Here is a 25,916-nt window from a genome sequence, read left to right as displayed (position 1 = left end):
TCCTTCCTGGATAGTTTCATCATCAAATGCATAAAATATTTACATTTTCATAATTAGCTTGGCATTACATGATAGTGCATGTAATTATTTGCAACCTTCAAAACTTATATTATGACAGGAAAGCATATACATAAATAAAAATAGACATATAAGGACAAATAAAACTGGTTTGTAATAATATCTAAAGAAGTGTACAGGAGAAATTTGGATTCTAAAGTAGGCCTTGGAGAAAAAGAAATGAGATAAAATATTCTTAGGAGAAAGTAGTCTGAACAGAAAGTAAAAGGCACACATGAATTCATTAGAACAACGAGTAGAATTTAGCTGCTAACACCATACATGTTAGTAATGTTAACAAAAAAGTGACAGAAATGATTGTTATTTTGTTAGAAATTTCTTCACATTCATATGATTTTGGAACAATCTGTTATAAGATTTTCCTCATTTACGCAAATTACCCCAATGGCAACAGTTGTCAGAATCCATACATCTATAACATAAATTAAAATTTTGTCATATCAAATCATTTCATTGTTCTACTTAAACACTCATACACACAAATTATCCCTCAACAAACACTGTAAAGAGATTACATTCATATTTGAAATCAGGCCTCTGAATGCAATTTTGTTTAGTTGTCTAAGCTCTCATGATAACAGATGAATTTAAAAATGTAAAGATATTGTCAACTAAATTATCATGGTATTCTATGGACTGTATTCACCATTTTTCCTAAATCAGAATTTAAGTGTTGGAATTATAAAAAATGTTAATGATTTAATGATAAATTACTGAAATGAACCAAATAATTTAATGATAAACAAATATCTAATAGGAAATATATTTTTTTGGTGACATCCTTGCCTTTATTGATTTAATCAGGGGAGACTCCAAAGAATATATGGAAATGCATTTTAAAATACATACTTTCTTGTATCAATCAATAACTAACATCTATTATCATTCCTTCCCTGCTGTCTTGACATCCTGGAACCTGCTGAAATTGGGTTTTGCTCATTCACCTTCTCAGTAAGAATTTCTCTGATTGGTCCTTTTTATTAATACTAATAATAGCAATACCCCAACTCCTAGTAGTCTCTATTTTCCTTCCCTGTCTTGTCTTTCTCTGAAGGCCTTATTATCATCTAACATACTATAGAATTTATATGTTTAAGGACATACCATTTTTAACTTTTACAAATGTTAATTATTTTCATCTTTGAATCCTAAAGCAGTGTGCAAAAAAAAACCCAAAAAACCCTATAGAGTGCAAACATTAATATGAAACACAAATTCTTTGGTGGTGGTAGGGTACTGAAAAGTAAATCCAGGGGTGCTTTACCACTGAGCTATATCTCCAGCCCTTTATATATTTCGAGACAAGACTCACTATGTTGCTGAGAGTCTCACTAAATTTCAGAGGCGGCTCTAGAACTTACAAATTTCTGTCTCAGCCTCCAAAACTGCTGGGATTACAGGCATGCACTGCAATTACCAGCTGAAAGAAACATATTTTAAAGGCATAAAGATACAAGTTTATTGAGAGAAAATCTTCTGAGCCTTGATATTTAACAATTTTACCATATTGAACTGAGCTTGCAAACATTCCACTCCTCTCTGAATGTTCTACCTCATAATTTTAGATAGTTTCTTCTCACCTGCAAATGGCACTCTAGGAAATTATTTAATTTGTTATTTTATGGTAGTTAGACCAGTTTATTAAATCTCTCCTTCTCTGTAACTTATTTATTCATGTATTAAATCCTTTTCTACATATCACCCACACTGCCAAATAAAATAAAGCAATCCTGACCCTATGAACAGTTTATACTTTCTGTGCCCTGAATGAAAATAGCTAGATTATGAAGAATTCTCAAGATGACACATGATCCAAGAACCATTTTCCTAGAGAGCACAAGTTTTTATATTATACAAGCATTCTCCCCAAGCACTCTACATTTTAAAAACAAAATTTATATTAAAAAGAGACTAAGATAGATCACCAGAGTATCCAGTATAGATTGCCTTAATATGTGTTTGCCTTTCCATTTGTGGAAAGGAAAAATTTATATTTTTCAGAAAGGCATCTAAAGACAGACCTAATCATTCAGATTATAGTTTAGTCTGGCTTCCAGCATCACTTTCCTGCTAACTGGTATGCCTCAGGCCTCCCAGTTCAGTAAATTGGTTTTGCAAGGGCTAACTGAAGGCAGTGGGTTGAATCTCTCTATTTCTCGAAGCCGTCAGTCATGTGTCATTATCTTTTTCATTCATTGACTGAGCATAGGGCTTGGGAGGATGATTGAGGTGTTTGACCCGGGAGGTTGGTGAGTTGGGGGAATATGTAGTTGCTGGAGTCGCCCCCATTGTCTTTGTTATCCAAAATTTCATATAAATGGAATCACATAGGGCAGAGTTTTTAACCATTTCTTCTTATCTTTTTGCATTTTGCATTGATATTTCTTCTATGTGCTTGCGTACATGACAGTTTATTTCTTTTATTATTGAATAGTATTCCATTATGTGGATATATCACATATGTATAGACCCCTGCTAACGAAGAATGTCTTAATGGCTTCTATATTTTGTCACTTACAAATAAAGCTGCTTATCATTTGAATACAGGTGTCTGTGTGGATATGAGTTTTCAGAAAACTATTGAGTAATTAGGAGTGTGATTTTTTTTAATTGTGTAGAAACATTATATAATTTTTTAAGGAAATGTGACATTTTCCTCAAGTGTGGTTCTCTTACTTTGCATATACAAAGGCCATGAGTGTTTATGCTATTTTCTCTTTTCTTGTGCATTTCAGGTTATTTATTCACTGAATGTTTTTAATAGTATGGAATTATCCACAATATTCCCTAATTTTTGTGTGTGTCTTGCCATATTTTCCTAATGTGGAAATTTGAGATATTTTAGATCGCTCTTTTTTATAAAAATTCATTTAGTCCTATGATTTTTTTCCTTTAATCATTACTTTGCTACATCTCACAATTGTACAAGTTGCATTTTCAATTTTATGTAGATAAAATGAGTTTATGTAGATAAAAATCAGTTAAATTGTGTAGTAACTTCAATTGCATCTCTCTTTCAAATTCTTAACATTTATTGGAAATAATTGGAAAAAAAATTCTTATACTAAATATCATGTTATTGATTTGGTGAATGCACATTTGTAGATTAGTAAATAGTACCTGAAGCAGTTTTCTTAACTGTCATGTGAAATAATGTACCCTCATTCTCTTGACCCTTTCCACAACATATTCCTTGAGTCAACAAATGGTAGCCTGTAGGCTACCAGCAGCCCAAGGGCTCTTCACACAGTTTTCCATCTAGGAAATCCTAATTTCACGTGTTTAAGGGGCTGTCAAAAGAAGGAAAAAGGAGACAAATTTTATAATTAATCTGTAGTTTTTTAATACCAAAGGTTTTTTTCCCTCATATTGCCCCTTATTTAGACCAATGTACTAATTACCCTATAATAGACATTCTGAACCTATCCTTACATTTATTTTACTAATCACCATGCAATTTTACCTTTAAATCTTAATTTACACTTGAATATATTAACCTCACTAATCTCTTGTCGATCACTGTTTCATTCATTTATTTATTCCTTAGTAGGCACTGGGTTAGATGATAAGGATGTAGAAATCTATAAGAGGTAGAATCTTCCTCCAAGAAATGAATACAGAAAATTTGTGTGATCCATTAAGCACTATTCAGATTTTATTATGAGCACTATGAATGATTGAATATGGAATGAGATATAATTGTTGACCAGACTGTCCATAGGAAGCTCCATATTAATTAACTTCAACTGATGGTTAAAATTTTGCAAGCCAGCAAAGAATATTTGAACAGGCATCTGCATTCTCTGTTTGTGAATGCATGCATTTTGTGCAATATACTTAGTTGTTCAAAGTGGTTGAGGCATACGGTTTGGCATAGAACCTTTATTATTATTATAGTGTTGCTATTTGAGTATCTGTTGGGATGGATGGATATCTTTTGCTTTTATGTGATGGCCTTCTTGGTATGCAGCTTTTTCCTGATGATGTTAAGTTGGTGTTGGTTTGCTGTGTCATGATGTATTTATATCCAAATGGACATGATAGCATAATCCTCTTACAGCTCCTTTGGCTATGATTCATGGATTTGAGCACATAGTGTACCACATCGGAGTTGGAGAGACTCATTGCCTGGGCAAGTCTTATAAGAATGGGAATAATCTGCTACTTGAGGTAGATGGAGTGTAGGCAGCAGGATATGCACCCTCTGTGGTTAGTTACTTCTACAATGAAAGTCTCTATCAATTGTCACAGTTGGTATTAGTTCTGCTACTTGAAAATGATTCCATTGGTTGTTCCAGTCTTGATGAAGGGCCTATTCTCTTACTGGACATGTTACAGATCTAAGCATTTCATAGAGAGACAACAGGTCCCAAATAACAGCTTCCATTCAGTGAGATGCACCTCCAGTCTTGTTGGTCCTTCTTGATCTGACAAGATGTGGTTACAAATCCGTGGAGAACCCTTATAGATGTGGTTTTAGCAACATTGTATTTTTCCTCTCTGTCCCTATGGTGGGACTGTCTACCTGGGAGAGGACCACAGATTACTCTTAACTGTGAACACTTTGGATCAGGTCAACAACTGGGAATTTATAATTTATATTTTTCTTATAATTTCTTATTTTTCTTATTTCTATACCTTAAGTACAAGTGTTCGCCAGTGTTCAGGAAGGAGCATGGTTGGAGATGCACACTATTCCTTTCAGCTGGACTGTGGGTGCAGCTCAGTAGCAAAGTGCCCAACCATCTTGCACTTTGATTCAGTGTCCAGCACTGAAGAAAATAAAGAAAAGAAAAAATGGAGAAATAATGTGAAATAAATAATTAAAATTAAATTTAAAGAAAACTCAAAAAATTAAAAATAATTAAAATGCAAAGCACAATACATAAGAAAAATGATTTTACAATAAATAAAATGAAGGAGATACACAAATTCCACTGGTGGAGGTGCTCACATATGCGAACCTGGGCAGATGGTCATGGGCTATGCTTAGCAGCAGAGTGCCCAACCCATCTTGCACAGGGTCTAGCTGCAATCTCCAGCCTTGAAGAAAATACAGGAAAAGAAAGGAATGAAGAAGGAATATAAAATATGTAAATAAAAATAAATTTAGGGAAAGCTTAAAAATTAAAAATACTTAAATAAATAAGAAAAATGTTTTAAAAATAAATGAAGGAGATACACAAATTCCTTCTAGTGGAAGTGGTCACATACACAAGGATGGGCAGATGGTCATGGGCTGTGCTGATCCAGGTCTCTGTGTTCTCCAGGCCTTCTAAGGTTTATATCTTGGAAGCAAGGAATTATCTTGGGCTTTCTTATTCCATTTCCTTCAGAAGAAGACCCGGCCAGCTGTGACAGTGGGTGGATCCCTGGTGAAGCTAGATGAATGTTGTCTCAGTTGGATTTCTTATGAGTTTGGGCAGAATGAGAGCCATGCAGGTTGTATGTTCTCTTGAAACGTTTTAAATTGCAAGCCCAAAGCCTGAGAACTTACGGAAGGTTTGGTGGGTCTTCCTCACAAAAAAATAAGGGTGTAACATGTATTGCACCAGGTTCACACTCACTTCAGAGCTTTACAGGTTGTGTATCCAGTGGCAGAGCAAGTGATGAGGCTCTTGTGGGCTCCTAGATGCCTGGAGAAGGAGGGGGGATCACACTTGAACCCAAGTTCTGCACTAGGACCATGGGAACCCTGTGATTTGCCACTTTCCCACCCTCAAACCTGTGACTTCAGCCCTGGCCCCTGGGCACAGCTACACTCAACTGTTCCTTCCCTGATGATGAATTCAAAGAGCTGAAACAAAACAAGAGCAACAAAAGAATCCCTCCTGCCAACCAGTAATAATGTACCCAGTAAAGTTGTCTTTCAGAAATGAAGGCAAATATATATATTCCCAGAGAAATGAAAGAAGTTTCCATGTATTTTCTTTTATTTTTAAAATTAAATTCATTTTTAAACATACATAAAACATAAACATCATACATGATAATAGAGTACCATGGAATATTTTGATACATTGTGCATCATGTAAAGTTTAAATCGGGTTAAACATATATATCTTCTTACACCACTATCATTTCTTTATGGTAAAAACATTCAAAATATATCATTCTAATCTTTTGATATACACAGTACATTATTGTTATGTGTAGTCACCCTGCTATGCTATAACACACCAGAGCTCTTGGCTCCTATTTAAGTGTAACTTAGTACAGATTGGTCAACATTTCCCTGTTGTTCCTTTCTTCCTATTCTCCCCAATCTCACCTCTGGTAACTACCAGTCTACTCAACTTCTTTGTAACCAAATATATATATATATTTCACATATGAGTAAGATAATACATTACTTGTCTCTTTCTTTCTAGCTTATTTCACTGAATATAATGACCTCCAGTTCTACCCATGTTGTTGCAAATAATGAAATTTCATTCTTTTCTATAGCTAAAAAATACTTCATTTTGAACCACATTTTCTTGTGGATAGATTGTTTCCATTTCTTGGCTATTGTGAACATTGCTACAATAAAAATGGAAATGCAGATATCTCTTCAACATATTGATTTATTTCCTCAGCATATATAACTAATAATGGGATTTCTGGAAAAGGCATTTGTATTTCTAATTTTTTAGGAACCTCCATTTTGTTTCCCTACATGCTACACTAATTTGAATTCTCACCAGCAGTGTGCAAACAAACATTCACATATTTCTGAAATCTCCCCAATATTTATCAAATAGTAACCATTCTTACTGGAGTAAAGTAATAACTCATGTGATTCTGATTTTCATTTCCTTGATATTAACCTTATAATATGAAAATAATCTCCTTTTCAAAACTTTAATATTGACTTTGAAGCTCTAGTGTGTCTAATTTTCTTAAAATTTTATTGAAGGTAAGTTAAGAACAAATATGATAACTCCAAAATTCACAAATTCTCCTTCACACATTTATCCAAAGAGAAATATTGCTTATAATTTGTTGAGGATAAAGATATGCATCCAACAAAATTAAAACTCAGTATTTGAATGGATATGCAAATATATGCACAATTAACATTTTTCTTTCTTTTTGTTAATCTAAACAGACCAAAATGTATTTAAGAAAAAAAAAAATTGTTTGCTGAGTTTGATCAAAATCACAGCTTTGGTTTTGACTTTGCAGTTCAGCTAAAAAGCATTTAACCACTCACACTATTTGATAAGTCATTGGCCACTGGCAAAATTATTTCTACAAAGGCCTTAAGATTTTATAATGACATAATTAAGTTATGCGGTTAGAAATATGCCTGACAATTTTAAGTATTAAGAAAATGTTAGTTATTAGTGGTATGTCTAATAACCTGAAGCTTTGAAATTTTGTATTTTTTTACTTGTTATTCATATCTTGGGTACAAGAAATAAAATAAAATTTTTCTACCTTCTTCATTGGTTTAATTATGTAAATTGTTAACAATATTAGAAAACCTATTATTATTTACATCTCAATATGTTTGTAAATATATACAATATAGAGGCTGGTGTTGCAACTCAGTGGTAGAGTGATTGCCTAGCATGGGTGAGGCCCTGAGTTTGTTCTTCAGCACCACATAAAAATATATAATTAAAATAAAGATATTGTGTCCACAACTAAATTTAAAAAAAAATATGTACTATATATTCCTCCTAGATATGTAATAGTTATAAATTCGATTGAGAACACCTATTTACTTATTTTATTCTCTCTTGTTTAGGTCTACATGAGAGGAAGAGCTAAACTTTTCAATCACTGAATTATTTCTTTAGTAGAAACATTTTGAATAAATAATTTAATAAATACATTCGTGAAAGTTCCTTGGAAATATTAAATTCAAAAAACTATTGGAAAACATTTAAATCAAAGGCATGTGTTCATTTTTAAATCACAAAATTCCTAAAGATTGCAATGCTCAGATATTACCATTTTAATTTCTTATATTGTAATCCTTTGATTTTCAGATTTTAGCAGACAGTTGAGATATAAGAACTAAAAATTATTTGAAATGTATTAAAGTCTGTATAACTTTGATTTTATAAATATTTAAAATAATTTTTATATTTTTACTTGTAAATTACAGTCATCTACAAATTTAGAAATAAAATGTATTAAAGTTTTCTAATCAACATTATTTGGGAATTTTTTTTTAATAAATGAAAAAAATTGAAATTGAAATTCTCATTTGGTGTAACTATCAAATAATAATTCAAACCAAAAGTTTAATTACTGGGTTGATGTTCATATGATTAACAAGATTATAATGAATCCTAAATTTATTTTTGTATATTAAATAAGAAACCCAATTACAGATAAAATGAAAACTTTTTCCTTTAAATTTCACAAAGTATAGAAGTCTACATTTAAGATACAATGCAATAAACATATTACCTATAGTGACTAAATTTAATTAACCATGATACAGAACATGTAGAATCTAAAACCATTATGACATTATCAATAAAGAAAAAGAGTTGTGCTGCACAGTTGTTATAGGAAATGGTCTCATCCTGGATGATAATAGCACCCAGAAACGTAGGGATACACACAGTTGTAAAACATTTCTGAGAAAGTGAAGTTCCAGAGGAAGAAATACATAGGAGTCTGTAGATGGGAGTCCACCAAGGTTAGAGCAACCATAGTCAAATTTCCAGTGACACTTAATATGTAAGTGATAAATAAAAAAAGGAAAAGTACAATCTGAATTTCAGGATCATCAGAAAGGCCTAGATGCACAAATTCTGTGATCACTATGTGATTCATCTTTCTCTGTCTTTCTCTTTGTCCCTGTCTCTTGGTCTCTTCTTTTCCTCTACTAAAGATACTGGGGGTGAAGGAGAACCAAAGAGAAGAATGATATAATTTATTATGATCAATATAGTCTTTATTGATACAATTTTAAATATCTTCCATAACATGTAAGAATTTATTTTGATTTTCCTCTTGGTATTATATTTTAATACATATTTCTAAGTCCAGCTTGTTTACTACTGGTTCTTTTATTTAAAATCTAGCAACAATATTTAGGGAATTTTTATATAGTAAACCACATCATAGAGAGATGGCAAATAAAATCAATAATTCCTATTTTGCGTCCAATTTATGTGAAATATTATTACCTGTTTTGCTGAAACAATCATAAGAAACATGAATTTTCCTTTTCCTTTCTTTTCCCATGATGAAAGTGTAGTATTTAGATAATACTACAACCTAAAAACAAAAATATATTATTTTGATTTTATCAACAGGCAAAAGTAAAAATTTGAACACTAAAGTTGAAAACCATTACACTTTTAATGATATAAAAATATCGACCAAATATTTTGTTTAAAAATGAAATAATTTTAAAAATATAAATTATTTGATTTATTTTATTTTATTTTTAATAGTAATGTTTGGACTAATTATCAATAAAATATAAGAATATTCTATTAATATTATGCATATGTATTTACTATAAAATAAATAATGTGATTAATTCATGTAGTAACCAGGAAATATGTTCACACATTAATTTATCTTGTAATTCTATCAAAATCTTTAATGTGAAGACTTTGATGATTTATTAGAAATATATGTACATTTACACATGCATGTATACATACATATGGGAATGCTTGCATATATACATGTATATATATGTATACACATACATATTCAGGTACACTATATGCAGATTTTTTCTTTTTTGAATTTAAAGGAACATGTATTTATTTTTCATTTTGCTTCAAGGCATAAATTGGAAAGTAACTACTTGCCTTAGGTCTTAACAGCTCTGTCACTTGAATTATAGCACAATATGTTTTCCATTTGAACATCATCCTTCCTTATCTAGTAAGTTTTAAGGAAAAATGTTTTCCTTCTTAGTCATATTGTCTCACATGAGACACTCATTCCACAGATCCACTCATCCACCAGGATGTCTAGAAATGTACAGGAAAACCTCTCCCATTCACTTTAACCCATTCATTTATTCCCCAGGTCTTCAAACACTGCCCAGGGTTTGCTATTCTGTGGATTGGTCTGCTAAGTCCTAACAACTGTCTTTTCCCTATTTAGAAGGTCAAATTTCTGCTGTGAAGGACAGAATGTAAAACCATTGCTTTTCTGCCAGACACTAGAAATGGTCATACTAATCAAATTTGATTTTATATTTTCTCAATTTTCTGATGACTGAAGGTAAATATTTAGGGAAATAAACCTTCAGAAAACATGATAATACACTATGTTCCCTTTCACTAACTGGATGTAGAAGTTTAAGAGAGTAATGTTTAAAGCAAGAACAGAAAAGATATGACATCATTGTATATTATGAGTATAGATTCTTAAAGCAGAATCTTGCTTCCAACTGGTTTCACTGTATATCTCAAATATTTCAAATCTATTTGTTTTGTTTTCCAAAGATGTGATCTTATGGGAACAAGACAAAGTCCAGGCCACATCCCTGTGATCTTCAGATCTTGAGGGATTTCCATTAGCCATCCTTCAGTTTTTCAATAGCCTCCTAACTCCATTGTGGATCTCCCTTGAGAATGGTTACATTCCTTTCAGTATCCCACAGAGAATCCATAACACTGTCTTCTACAAACTATGCATTTCCATTAATTGCAGTTACTTAATATTTTATTATTTTGTAATATTTCATGAGCAATAAAAGTAGTTTGTTACAAAATCTGAGCCTTGAATCTAAATGATATTTAATTATATTTTAAAATATAAAAATTTTCTGCATTTGACTTTTTGATTGTTAATACTTTGTCTTTGTTAGATGTTGGTCACCTGTTAACTGAAAGTTTGTGTATAATAGTGAGTTAAAGAATAACTTTTAAAATGTACATATTGTTCTCATAATTTAAAAAATACTTTTATATACTTTTACTAATTTCATCCTCATTACAAAGTGCAATATTTAATTGCTGTGTCATCTTTCCTCATCTTACTATTCATCTTGGCTTTCATTTATTTACCATCACTTCAACATTTTAATAAGAAATAATCACAAAATGTTAAACCTTTGTTATATGAAGTTCTGGTTAGTGGATTACACCTACTTATTCTCTTTCATGTTCTTCATGCTTCTCAAATATTTTTGAAATAAAAATATCAAATCTGATGTGTTAGTCATTTTTTTATTGCTGTGACTCAAATACCTGACAAGACCAACTTAAGGGAGCAATGCTGACTTGGGGTTTCAGGGGTGCAGTTGGTGGTTAGTGATCAGCATTGCTCTGGTGAGGCAGAATATCATGGTGAAAGGACAATGGTGGAGTAGAACTTCTCACCTCATGGAAGTCAGGAAGGAGGAGGAGAAGAGAAAGAGAGGAAGGAGAAGGAGAGGTGAAAAGAGGAGCTGGGGAAACAAGATAAAGTGCTGGAGGGCATGCCCCAGTGACCTGCTTCTACTCCAATCCCACTTGCCAGTAGTGACCACCCAGAATTATATTCAAATTATTAATCCATCAAATGTCTTAATCCACTAACGAAGTTCCAGTTATCCTCATCTAATCATTTAACCTCTGAATATTCCTTCATTATCTATTACATGAATTTACTGGCGGACCCTTCATATCAAAATCATAACATTAGATCATAGCACATATTTTTGATATATAATCATACGAACTAATAATACATATCATATAATAAAAATTACTCCAATATAAATAGATTTGCCACAGTAAATATTTAGATTTACAATTTTAATTCATGTTAATCATTAGGGTTTTTTTTTTTCAGTTTAAAACTGCTCCAGAAAGGAATACATTTTAAAAAATTTTTCAAAAATTTCTCAACAGCCATTTGTGATGAACTGTTGACTCCATTAGTTCATTACATGGTACAAAATTGTAATATTTCCTATGTATCTTATTATACAAACCCTATGGAAAAGTTCAGATAAATGCTTTCTCTGTTCCCTATTCATTATTCTGAGTTGGTTCTCTAGTATTTTATGTTGAATCATATACAGATACAAACATAATTTTGAAATTTCTTTTAGACCACATTAGTATTTGACATAAACGTATCAAGGAAAATTAAAATTGACAATTCTACCTCTTTAGAGTGCTTCAGATAGGCACGAAGTGTTGTGTATTTTTTTTTGAACATACATTTTAATATTGTTTGCTTTCTTCTTATCTACTACTTCTCCCCAAAACATACAACACTTTCCTGCATTATGCCCGTAATTAATAATTTCTCCAGTCTTCTTACATTGGCTGGGAATTGTTGACTGAGATAAGACTCTGGCCTCAATTTTGTCATATATAGCCTTTAAAAAGTTGAGGTAAATTTCTTATTTACCTCATTGCTTCAGCATTTTTAACATGAATGGGTGCTGGATTTTGTCCAAGGTTTTTTCTACATCTATTGGGATAATATAATCTTGTCCTTAATTCTATTTATATGATAATTCACATTTATTGACATATATGCTGAACCAACCAGAGCATACATATGTTTTGACTGACCATATATATGTTTGTATGTTGTTGTTTTTGTTCACTTTATTAGTTTTATTAATCTTTTTAGTTTATCATGGTTTCTCTATACTCATATTTAGTAAGCAAAGATTATTTTTGTTTGCTTGCTTTGGGTATAAAGAAACTTTATATCAAGCACTGTTTTCCATGCTTAAGTCAAGAAAAGTGATAGAGACCCAAATTCACATGAACTGGATGAATACTGACTAAATAACAAACATCTAATTTTGAATACCATGTTATTTGATGATAAAATGCTACAGAAAAATTAATGAAAGCCCACATAGATTAGGCTAAAGATTATGTGGAGTCCTGTACCACAGACAGGTTTAGGATTAAGTCAGAGAGTTAGAACTTCCTCATTAAAGTAGTGATGTTTGAACAAAGGCCTTAAGGAGACCTAGGTGACAGAAACTTTTATAATGATATCAGAAAGGCCAACAACTGAGTCGATCACATAAAATTTATGATCTGTAATTATCATTGTTGGAGTTCCCAGGCAGTTTGTACGACTCAATGTTTATGTTATATGGCACATAGAGCCCACTTACATGTTACAGGACCAATTATAGAATAATTAGTCTATGACTTGCTTTGTTAATTTTTCCCATATATTTTCAAAATGCATCAAACTGCTCCCTGGGGTTTCCCACTTGACCTGGTTCTAGAAAGAATTAAGGGTGTGCAGGTTAATTTTATGTGTCATCCTGGCTGGGCTAAGGGATACCCAGATAGCTGACTGATAAAACTTTATCTGGATATCTGTGAGAGTGTTTCCATTTGAATTGGTACACTGACTTAAAGAGGAAGGGACTCCTTATTATGGGTGGACATCATTCTACCTGTTGAGAGCTCAAGAGAACATTCTACCTGTTGAGAGCTCAAGGAGAACAAAAAGGTAGAGGGAAAAACGAACTTTCTCTCTTTTGAACTGGGAAATTCAACTACTCCTGCCCTTGGACATTTCTAAGGCTATAAAGTTAGACCAGGTATTCAGTCATTGACTCCCCATCCTAGATCTTTGGACACTGAGTGACTCTGTGGGCATCCAGTTTGCAGATGGCAGATTATGGGACTTCTGTTAACACAGTTGCATAAGCCAATCCCTCCTTTTCAAGGTGTATATAGAATTTCCATATATCTGTATCTGTAACTCCCATTGCTTCAAATTCTTTGGAGAACTTCTACTAATACACTGTACTTTGCAGAAATTTACAGAAAATACCTTTCAGAAACCTAAGTAAAATTAAGAAGTGGGTATTATAAAACTTCCTATTAACTTTAATTGCAACATTAGAAAAATGGTGTATCTTAAAATGAATTCTGGACATGTTGACTTAATAAGATTATGAGATTATGAGATCTGAGATTATGCTTGGATTTGTTTTCTAAATATTCTTTTTTGCTTTTTAACATTTCCATTTTTTGTAACTTTGTGCAAACTGTTTTTTTGGTTCTCTGAAATACTTGTTTTTTGGCAAATTTCTATTCCTTGCCATTGTTTCTGTAGGAGTTAGGTCCCCTTATTTACACACTGGGCATTATTCATGAACATCTCTCTTCTAACTCATGACTTTAAAACAGAGTTTGTTTTCTTTAAGATCTGTCTTTGAAACTACTCTGCAATTACAGAAGACTACAAACTGGTAGAGAGAAAAAACCTGACATTCAGAGAGTTTATTTCTGTTTTATTCTGATTCATTCTATATAGGCATGTCAGTGAAATTTCTTCAAAATTGAGTGTATTGATTTGTAGTCTTCAGATAGTATATGATAACCAACAGTGCCTGGCACATAGTAACTATGCCTAGACAACATGATTAAATTTTTATGAAAATATTAAGTAAGACATAATTTTATCACATTAATAAAGGTACTGTCATATTCTTAATAGAGATTAATAACAAAAACATACAATCCTCTTATTGCAGACTCTCTAGTTGACCAGGTTGATGTATTTCAATGATCACTGACTGCATTAATGCAGAGTACAACCAAATACTGCTTCACAGACACATTTCCATCTGTAAGTCTGTCTTCTTCATTCAATGACATCTTCTCTAAACCACCAAAATAATTCCTGGATAAATTTGCAACAAACATAAATTTGGGTTCTGTCTAATTTCTTATCACAATCTTTCTCTAGAGATTGCAAATAAAAGTTTATGTAGAATTTTAGATGGGAATATGACCCAAACATGCCTGAAGGAAATTATGCATTCAGCACTTTATTGGAAAAACTATCTCAGTAACTATCTACTGGGCAGTAGTCAGAATATGAGCTCATTTTAAAATATTTGCAATTTCTGACAAGAAGAGTAGCCTTATATAAAATACTCCATCAGGATTACACATTTGATTTATAACTATGTTATAAATAAAATCACAATTTATATTTTAGTGTGTATTAAGTTAAATATATCTACTATTATAAGTTATGTCTCCTGTATATGGGGATATTTTCTTTTCATGAACAAAACTCAAATTGTAATTTTCTGTGCAGAATAATCATTGCTTGAGAAGGTGTGATAAACATGCACCAGAAAAATGGGATGTCAGAAAGGCATAAGAAAATAATTTAAATTTGGTGAGATGTATGTTAAACAAATATGCCAGTAAACTTGCTAGAATAAAAAAGAATGAATGAACAAGAATGACAGGGAGGGCAATGCTGATTTGAATTTCTACTGAAAATTTATTCTTTTGTATTTTAATTACCCATCAATGTGCTTTTACCTCAAGACACCCCATCTTTTCGTGTACTTGTGAAAAATACAATCTTCCTGGCCATGTTCATGAAGGCTTGCTTGACCTGCTGATTCCTCAGGCTGTAAATAAAGGGGTTGAGCATAGGAGCCACTGAGGTGTTCAGTATAGCCACGCCCTTGCTCAAAGACACTCTGTCTCTTGCTGAGGGTTTAATGTACATAAAAATGCAGCTGCCATAAGAGATGGAGATGACGATCATGTGGGAAGAACACGTGGAAAAGGCCTTTGTCCTCTGACTAGTAGAAGGAATTTTCAAAATTGTTCTGATGATATATATGTAGGACAGAAATATCAATGCCAAAGTGAACATCAGAGTAAACACGGCACAAGAAAACCCCATTAACTCTAAGAACTTTGTGTCTGAACAGGACAGTTGGAGTAGGGGAAAGTAATCACAGGTAAAATGGTCAATGATATTAGACCTGCAGTAATCAAGCTGTAGCAGCAGTAGGAGCAATGGGAAGATGATTAAGAAGGAGACCAGCCAGCAAGCAAAGACAAGCATTGTGCAGACCTTTGGATTCATGATGGTGGTGTAATGCAGAGGCTTGCAGATGGCAATGTAACGATCATAGGACATGGCAGCCAGAAGGTAAAATTCAGTGACTCCCAAGAGAATGAAGAAAAATAACTGAGCTATACAGTTGTTAAAGGAAATGGTTTTATCTCCTGAAATAATGGTACCTAGGAACTTGGGTATACTGACAGTTGTGAAAGAAACTTCTAATAGGGAGAAGTTCCTGAGGAAGAAATACATGGGAGTCTGGAGATGGGAATCCAGCAGGGTGAGGGTGATGATGGTCATGTTCCCAGTGATGCTGAGCATGTAGGTGAGGAAGAGGAAGATGAATATTACCACCTGGAGCCTTGGATCATCCGACAATCCCAGGAGGATAAACGCTCTTATTTCTGTATGGTTTCTCATTTGCTACTTCGGTCATTCATTTTTCTCTTCTCAAACCTATGGGAGAAACCACAAAGAAAACACTTGAGTTGATGATTAATAAATATCCAAGGGTGAAGCTGGAATGTTGCTTAAATATTATGCCACTTCCACCTTAAGGGGAAATGGAAAGCTACTTTCTTTTACAGTGAAAAACTCTTTAGTGAATGTGAATTAAAAACTGTTTTAGTATCAAAACTAGAATGTGATTCCATCTCACCGCTGTTAGAATGATTATTTTCAAACACACACACACACACACACACACACACACACACACACATGGAAATGTTGAGAAAGAACTCTTACACCTGTTGGTTAGAATGTAAATTAGTACAGCCACTCTGAAGAACAACACGTAGGTGCTAAAAATCTAAAATTAGAACTAAGTGATCCAACCATCCTACTACTGGGTATATATTCAAAAGAAATGAAGTCAGCATTCCAAAGACATATCTGCATGCCCTTGTTTACTATGGCACAATTCACAATTGTAAAAATAGTAAGGGCCTAGGTGGTCTTCCACAAATGAATGGATGAATAAAATGTAGTTTGTATACACAAATGAGACTTATTCAACCATAAGGGGGAGTGAAATCATTTGCAGCAAAATGGATGAAATGAAGGGCATTATGTTTAGTGAAATATGCTAGACACAGGAAGACAAGTCTCATATATTCTCTCTCATATGTGAAAACTAAGGAAAGTGTAGAATAGTGATTAGTAGCGATTAGGAAGTGTTCAAGGGTAAATTGATGGGAAGGTGAATGAATAGTGGTTGAATATGCATGCTGTGTACATCTGTGGAAATATCACACTGAATGTCATTAACATGTACAATTAATATGTGTGCAAAAAGTAAATTAAAATAAAAATGATAAAATTATGGCATTTGCAGGCAAATGGATGAAATTGGAGAATATCATGCTAAGTGAGATAAGCCAATCTCAGAAAACCAAAGGATGAATGATCTCGCTGATAAGCGGATGATGACATATAATGGGGGATGGGAGGGGTTAGCGTTAGGGTTAGGGTTAGGTTTAGGGTTAGGCTTAAGGAGGGTGGCAAGAATGGAGGAAGGAAGGACTGTATAGAGGGAAAAGAGGGGTGGGAGGGGTGCGGGGGAAGGGAAAAAAATAACTGAATGAATCAACATTACCCTATGTAAATTTATGATTACACAAATGGTATACCTTTACTCCAAGTACAAACAGAGAAACAACATGTATTCCTTTTGTTTACAATTTTAAAAAGTAAATTAAAAATGATGAGCAAATAATTTGGTATCACACAGTTTGAAATGGTAGGGTCAAGGTTTTTAGGCAGACTTTTCTGATTCCAAATGTCACTTCTTGCCTTTCACATCTGTACCTGCAAGATACCTTCCCAAATAAAATCACCTTCAAGACACTATTCCAATCTCTAAGACAATTCTTTATGTGATAGCTTAATTTCATTGAAAATCACCAAAAATGGAAAAGACATATAGCTTTTAAAAAAGTTGTTTTGTCCTTAGCCATCTACCAAATTTACTACCACTCATCAGTTTTTCCAACTCCTGCTACCTTATCGGAAGTTGGAAATACTGATGTTATTGGCTTCAGCAACCTCAGTTGTCAGGGAGAGAGGGGAGAAAGAAGAAGAAACAATGTACACTGGAAGATTTGAACCTGTGATTTATTCATGTAAATCTCTTGCAAAATTTCATGATATTTTATTTTACTCATGTGTCATTTTTATGACCTTTATTCCTAGTCAACTAATTTTGCTTTCTAATCAAAATAATAAGTATTATCTATGCTAATATTTGAGGATGTCCTCAGTTAAAGAGATAGATAAGCATACCCCAAGAAAGCTTGCTTTGTTTTTTTATATTTAACAATAATAAATTCTAATGTGTATTTAAAGGTAAAGTTTAAAGATTATTGCCAAAGATGTTTCCATAGGAAAAAGGGGTAATATCTGCTTTTGAATTCAATCTACGTTTTAGGTCTTAAAATCACTTACACCTCTGTGCTCAGTTTCCTTATCTACAATTCAAATCATTCTCATTTGATAATTGTGGGATTTAAATAAGTTAATATATGTGAAGCATTTGGAAAAATGCTTACCATTTAATGGAAGCTGTATATGGAGCTTCCATTTCTATGGAGAAAATGTTCCCTAAGCATTGAGCTGAAAACCTTTGGGATTAGGATGATGTCCTAAATCAAAGATTATCTTAGATAAATAGGAACAAATACATTTAACCCCCAGAGAATGACACAAGAACAACAACAACAACAGTAGAGTAGGAATTACCTGATTGTACAGTTCCTATCTCATTTAGGCAAGAGATTCTTAGCTTTGTTCTTCTACCCAGACCACTTTATATTGCCCTCTGTAACACTGTTTTATCTACCTCCTCCACTCTAACACTAAACACATACATACACACACACCCTCTACTCCCATCCCTGGCTAGGATTTGATTATTGCATCTGAGCAAATTAGATAATCACAGCATATCCACATTAACCATGGCTAGTTTGTTTTTCAGATTTCCATCAGTAATAACCTCTCTGGAAGTGATTGTGATGTTTGCAGTAAAGTATAACGAGCTTTGTGAGTGCACATTGTAATGACACCTTGAATCCCTTCTTTCCATCACAGGGGCTGTGCCCATTGTATACATGTCATAAGAGACCCTCGGTCATTACTCCCAACCCACCATATTTGGACTGTGCTGAAGTCTCCTGTGAACTCTGTCCTTACCCTGCACACCCTTGAAAGAACAGGATCTTATCTTCAAAGCTAAAAGAAACAATCATCTACTTAATGTTGAATTTGTTGTTGAGACGAATTCTGCCATCAGGAACAGTTTCCTATTTTATGCTCCATTCCAGCCTGGGCAGTACTTACTTTTTTATTTTTCCCTTGTAAGATGCATTTTCCCACATACCTTACAAAATGTGCTTACATACTTAACCAAAACTCCCTATATTGAATAAATTAGAACAAAAGATATGTAAAGAAAACCACATTTTTTTGATATTATTGATACATACATTTTAAAAAAAACTTCATGAAACATTATTTCTAAGTGATTTTTGTGACATTTCTTTATAATCCATCCTTTCAATTTCCTTTACTCCTCCTCCAGTAATATCACTCTTACCTTATCAGGGTTTGTTTTATTAAAATCAAGAGTTTTTCATAATAACTTGATGTAACAAATAGACATTCGATGTCAGTCTCAAGTTTCGTGTTCTTGGAATAACTTACTGATATTGGAAACTCATATTTTTAAAAACTCATTTACGTTATTACTATTCCATAGTGTAAGTGTATGAATGCCCTCTATTTTAGCCTTGTTTCCACTTTATTGGATGTTCATTTTTCTTCCTAATTTTTGTTAATTTTAACATTTTTTCTGAATATTGACAACAATAACATGACTCATTTTTTTTTTCGCTATGATTAAAGCTCTGAAGAAGTATAGGAGGAGTTGTGAAGGAAGATATCAATGACTAGAGGAAGGCTTTATGAGGGCATCACAAAAAATTAACATTTCTGTAGAAAGTTTCCAAAGATCAAAGAAATAGGCTTAAAGAAACTCTAACATCAAGTATTGGGGGTGGTATACTATGATTTTATGCAAAAATTCATAAAAATTCAATGGATTGTTTTCATTTGCTAACATAGAATGAGTGTGATAAAGTTATGAGTTCATATTCCTTTGAAAGAATAATTAAATATTGAATAAGGTATATATGATTCCTAGAGCCTTAAACTATTCCAAGGTTGTATTGTGTGCAGGAGGATGGGTATCTGCAAAGAGTTAACTCATCATTTCACTTTGTTATTTGTGAATGCAGAGTCATATTTTCTCCTGGAAGAACATGTCTTAGGTTATTAATTTCTCCTTTCATTTTATCCATTCCTTCAAAATTAGTTCTTACTTGCTTTCCAAAGAATCTGAGACAGGTTCTTTGAGTCATTCAAAATGAAATTTAATAGATGTATTTATTATTTGTTATATAAAATTTGCCCTTTCCAAATCTTGACCATCAAATGAATGTTAATACTGAATGGCTAAACAAATAAGATAAGATATAGGCATCATATTTGATGTCCAAGTTGAAAAAGAAACACTTTATCAAAAGATTAGGTTTGAATGATCAAAGGATGTTCCTTAGAGACTGAGATAAGAGACTTTGATTCCATTTGATTTCTGATCTCTCTCTCTCACTCTCTCTCTCTCTCTCTCTCTCTCTGTGTATGTGTGCATGCGTGTGTGTGTGTTGTTTGTAATAATTTTTTGAGTTGCTAATGCAATAACTTTGAGAATCGAGTTTTCTAGTTTTTCCACATTTTGTTTGCTCACTTCTCCCTTCTGCAATTAAACCCCAGTAGAAATAATAAGAAAAATTTCATAGAGCATTTGATCCTGTCACACTCTTTCTTTCTACTTTATAAATTTCAAGAGCTGTTCAGAGGCTACTTTAGTACTTTAGAGAACAGGTTAATTATTGAATTCAACGTCCAGCCCAGCTTCATAACCACACTAAAATGCACTCTGACACTCCTCTGGCATTCCAGTTTCTGGGCCCTGACATGGGGTTGGTTCCTGAGTTCATCTGTCAGCATGAATAAAGCAGACTCCTCAGGAGAACCAACTGACTGTTTAGAAGACTTGTTTTGTTTTTTTTTTTTTTTGGTGCTGGGGATTGAACCCAGGGCCTTGCGCTTGCGAGGTAAGCCCTCTACCAACTGAGCTATCTCCCCAGCCCAGAAGACTTGTTTTATGAGAATTTATTTTTACTGTTTTTACAATTATTTTAGAGGACTTTTCCCAAAATATTAATAAGAATAAAAATAATTTGTTTATTAATTTAAGCAATGATGGAAAGAGTCAATTCTCTGTAATCATACCAGCTTGTGTAGAAGCAAATCAAGAGAAAAGAGAGATCATCCAATCACATTTGATGACCATTTCATAGATATTAACACTCGTGTCTGTAAGGGTTTATACTTTCATTCCATTAACTACTTATCTATAATTTAAACAAGAAAAGAAGAGGAAATGAAGTAATAATAAAAGTATCATCTAAAAACATAATTAATTTATTATTTATTACATTAGGTGTGGACTTAGCTGTTAGATGTAGATTAAAAATACAAATGCACCATGCAATGGATTGGTGACTTTGAATGTGTTACTTAATTTCATTCAGCTTCAATCTCTCTGCTTAAAATGCAGTTGGAATTTCAAGAGTGTTTTTAAGATTTAAATAAAATTATGTAAAGAAATGTGCTCTGTAAATCATGTTACTCTTAGGTTCTCAGAATAGTTGTGTTAATGATTTTTCTTTTGATTAGAGTTAATTCACAACTCTGGGAAGGGTATTAATAGTAGTTGTGGCTTACTAAACACAAGTTCACTCCATTGACTGAAAACTTTTATATTTTATCTCAGTCTTCATAGATATGAAGTTGTCCTTCCAATTTCTAAATGAAGCATTGAGACTCAGAGATTGTATAATTTCCATTAATTCACACAGCTAGCAAATGTGGAATACACTCTCAGACTACCTACATCTAAAGTCTGTTCCCTTAAACACAGTACAAGTCTGCATTAAATTTAGAATACAGAGATACAGATAATAATTTCCTGCTTTTATTCAGTAGAAAATGAACAGATAAAATAAAACATCCTAAGCATTTTATATGACTTTTAATATGACAAGTTTCAAAATATATCCCAGTATATTCTATTTAACCTTGATTAAAAGTAGAGGTATTAAGGATTGAATCAATACTGAGATTTGAGAGACTTCCTATGCCTTCTCTACGTCCAACTTACCTCTGGTTTTCATCCACGTTCATTAACACACAGAATGACTGGAATAATAAAAAAGATTAGTCAATGCCTTTGTTATAATCTGGAAAACCAGTGTTTATAAAATATTCCCTCTTTCTTCCACTGAACTATTATGCTTGTTTTAAGTGTAGGTTTTGGATCACTAGCAATAAAAGTCAATTGTGATAATGTCAATATTTTTTTCTTATTTTTCCATTTTATTCCGAGTAGTTATATTTATTTCACTATAAATCGTGAGGAAGAAGCAAGAATATAAAATAGAAACAGTATCAGAAGTACCTTAAAAAACTTGGCATGGTTTCTATATAAATTTATGTAGCATGATCTACTTAATATTTTTATCCATTTTCTCTGTCATTGGCTCAAGGGACCAATTCAGTGAATGAAAATTCACTGAAGAAGAATGTAAACAAAACTCAGAGGAATATAAACACCATACATTACTGTCAAAGTTCTGAAAGGAAACTTGTGGGACAGTGTTCAATAAGAGAGAAAAAATAATAACAAGCAAATAACAACACAAGTGTAGAATTTTTTCCTTTGATCTCATTTTCTGGGATGAAGATAGCAACCAAATACAGAATCTTAATTCCTATTGCAGAATTGTACCCAATGATCCATGAAAATTTTCAAGCTAGGAATCTACTACATTAAACTAAAGGCCTCTATTATTTTCATTGTTAGTCTGCCTTCCTTGAATAATTTCTACTACCATAATACTGCTCACTCTTTGAATATTTTTTTATGCTCATTCTTTTGTTCAACAGCACTGTTGAAGAGTTTCCTGTTTTGATTGATTGATGATGTAATTTTTATGTCAAGTAAAATATTTGAACTTTGTATCTCCCTTGAAAAAACTATATATAATCTGCCCAAATGAGGTATAATGATGGAGAAAAGTCAAAAATTTGTTCAGAGTCTTAGTAAAAACAATCATTGCGTGGTTTCCCATTCTGACTTTTTTTTTTCTTCCAACAAAGTCTATTGGTGAAAAATAAGGCAAACATATAGAACAAGTTCGATGTTAAAGTATTGAAAATTAAACTTGATATTAATATCTCCAAAGACATTTTTCTTATAAGAATGTTTCCAATACTCACTCATTCCTATTAAAGCAGAAAACACATGTACTCAGTTGCATGTCAGAGTCATGTTTTAAGTCCCCTCTTCAATAAATTTACATCAAACCCGAAGTATTTCCAAATTTTCCTTATGTGCAGTATATCTTTGAATTACAGCTTTCTGCAACAATATTTATCAAATATATCTATATGAAATGAGCCATTGTCTCTCAGTTTGCAAGATTATATATTTTTAGGACTGAATTATCTAATTTTTAGTTTAATCTGATGCCATTTGCAAATTTAGAAAATTAATTGTTGGGAATTGATCTAATCACAGTTGCTAAGCTTAAAGAGTTGTTACAATTATTTTTATTCTCACTATATATTGTTTTAAATATAACCATGGAAATAAATGAGTTTTAATCACAGAAATATAGAACTAGTATTACTTTGGTATGAAACAGAAGTTCTACATTTATGGAAAGAAAATCAGAGGCCAGAGAAATTAGCATAGTGATCAAGCTCAATAATATATATAGATCTACAACCTATGAATTCTTTTATATCATTTTATATTTATTATTAAAATTAACAACTGAGTTTAAAATTTTTCTTGTATTACTTTTTCCTGTTACTCTTCAACTTGCCTGAGAACAAGGCAGAAATAAGGAGTTTTCTGATGCTAAAATATGGCATTGCCTCCTCTCCTCAAGGCTAAACAATCAGAATAAATATAATTTTCTCTAGGATTTACATTATAGAAATCACATACTCTACAATATAACCTATATGACTTCTATCTGTCCTGTTCTCTGCCTCCCTTGCAGTTAGCATTACATCTGAGATAGAATTTCTCAACTATATTTGTCATAATTCTTCTCTCTATAGCATGAAAGGAATGACGCAGCAGATGATAAGCATTAATACTGATTTTGTGCATTTTTTCATGTTTTGAGTTTATTCTGAAAATCAGCATTCTTTTCCCTTGGGAATTTGCATATTTTTTCATGAATATATAAGCAAAACTAGCAACTCAAAGTCAGAATCTATTACTGTGGTTTGAACAATTGTTGAAACATATTAAAATGTAAAATTAACAATAACACTTATGTTAAAGTGGTAATTTGAGCATCCTTGTTATTTATTCCAATAGACTGTTGAATGACAGGAAAAATGAATTTACTGAAAAATAAGAACATACTTTCTGATATGCCTGATGATGTCAATTAGAAACATAATCTAAATTTTTCTTGATTTTCTTAAAATACAAAATTTGATGCATTAATAACATACTTCAGGAGGATTTCGTTTTTTGTTTTTTGTTGTTTGCTTTTTCTTTTTTTCTCATTTAGTTCACTTTTCCTCAATCTGTTACACAAAAGCCTTCACAGAGAAAGTACAGGCTGAACATCATGTAAGATTTCTGTAAGCCTCAGTTATAAGTGAAAATAAATTTCTCTTTCATACCTTTGTATTTCCACATGAACAGAAACATTGCTCTGACCTAAACTCCAAAAGCTACTCTTGCATACCTGGATGTTCTTTCTGTAAATTTCCACGGATTACTGTTTAAGATACTGTAATATGAAACATTTCAAATCTCTCTGGATAAGATAAAGATTGAGTACCATACAAAATAACAAAACTTTACCTTCTCTGTGCACTATATAAACCCCAGAGAGGCTAGATTGAAGAAAAGAAGCATTCGAGTAGAGATAAATTCAAAGATGTAGTGATGTCATGAGGGTTTTCTGGAGAGTTGAGCCATACAAGGAGATAAAAGCAAAAGAGTTCTAGTCAGCTGGTACAATCAACCTGGTTTCCCTTTGGCTGTACTGAATTTTCCTAATATGCACATGGACTTAGGCTTCACTCAGGAGATGATGAGTTGGCTCAATCCAGGATCCAGCAACTCCACAGTGGATGGTACCTATAGTGTATTCATGTATATGTCTCTGCCAGCATTATATTATATATTATGGGATTATAGGCATGCAACACTACACCCAACTATTTGACCTTTCTTCGTATCAGTTTTCCTTTGCATAAAATGAAAAGATTGGTAGTTTTAACTCATAGGATACTGTAAAAATTAAATGAGAGATAATGCTTAAAGTGCTTAGCAGAATAGTTAAGGCATATAAAGGCTTAGTATAGGAGTGTTATATATTTAAATAATTTTACATTTTCTACCTAATAGAGACTGAACATTTTTAAATATTTGTTTTTCTTGCCCATTAATTCACTATTTTGTGTTCATTTTCCATTGAGCTTATTGTCCTATTTATTAGGAAATATTTATGTATAATATGTCTTTTCTGTTGCAACATGTTTTCAGAGCCTATAGTTATGTTTTAACTTTTTACAGTGTAGTTCAACTGAAAAGATTGGGCAGTCTGTCATGGATTCGTAGTGGTCTATTTTTCTAAACACCTCCTTCTCCACAGACCTCAAATTTATACAAAATTAATATTCATGTAAACCTAATACTTATATGCATATGGTTTTGACACCTGTATCTTTAATCCATGCAATCCTTTTTTTTTTTTTTTTTTTTTTGGCTGTGCTGGGGATCAATCCCAGGATCTTACATATGCTACCCAATGATCTACTACTAAGCTTCACCCCAACCCCCAGAATTTATTCCTCTGTGAGATATAGATTTATTTTTGTTTTCTTTTCAGTGGAGAGCCAACTCTCCT

The 25,916-nt window shown here is 32.6% G+C and overlaps 1 protein-coding gene across 1 annotated transcript; it reads right to left on the bottom strand.

Annotated features, from left to right (window-relative positions):
• Positions 1-11,221: 11,221 nt before the first annotated feature.
• On the bottom strand, positions 11,222-16,269 carry LOC124982582 (olfactory receptor 6C1-like; the record flags this gene model as incomplete). The annotated part of the gene is made up of 2 exons (XM_047549452.1): positions 15,353-16,269; positions 11,222-11,243 (listed from the first exon to the last, which is right to left on the bottom strand). Coding segments are annotated over exons 1-2 (939 nt in total), but the record flags the coding sequence as incomplete, so codon positions are not given.
• Between the last annotated feature and the right edge of the window lie 9,647 nt (positions 16,270-25,916).

The sequence above is a fragment of the Sciurus carolinensis genome, chromosome 4 (genome assembly GCF_902686445.1).
Source record: "Sciurus carolinensis chromosome 4, mSciCar1.2, whole genome shotgun sequence".
Classification (NCBI taxonomy): Eukaryota; Metazoa; Chordata; class Mammalia; order Rodentia; family Sciuridae; genus Sciurus; species Sciurus carolinensis.
This window is presented reverse-complemented; position numbering and strand designations above follow the sequence as displayed.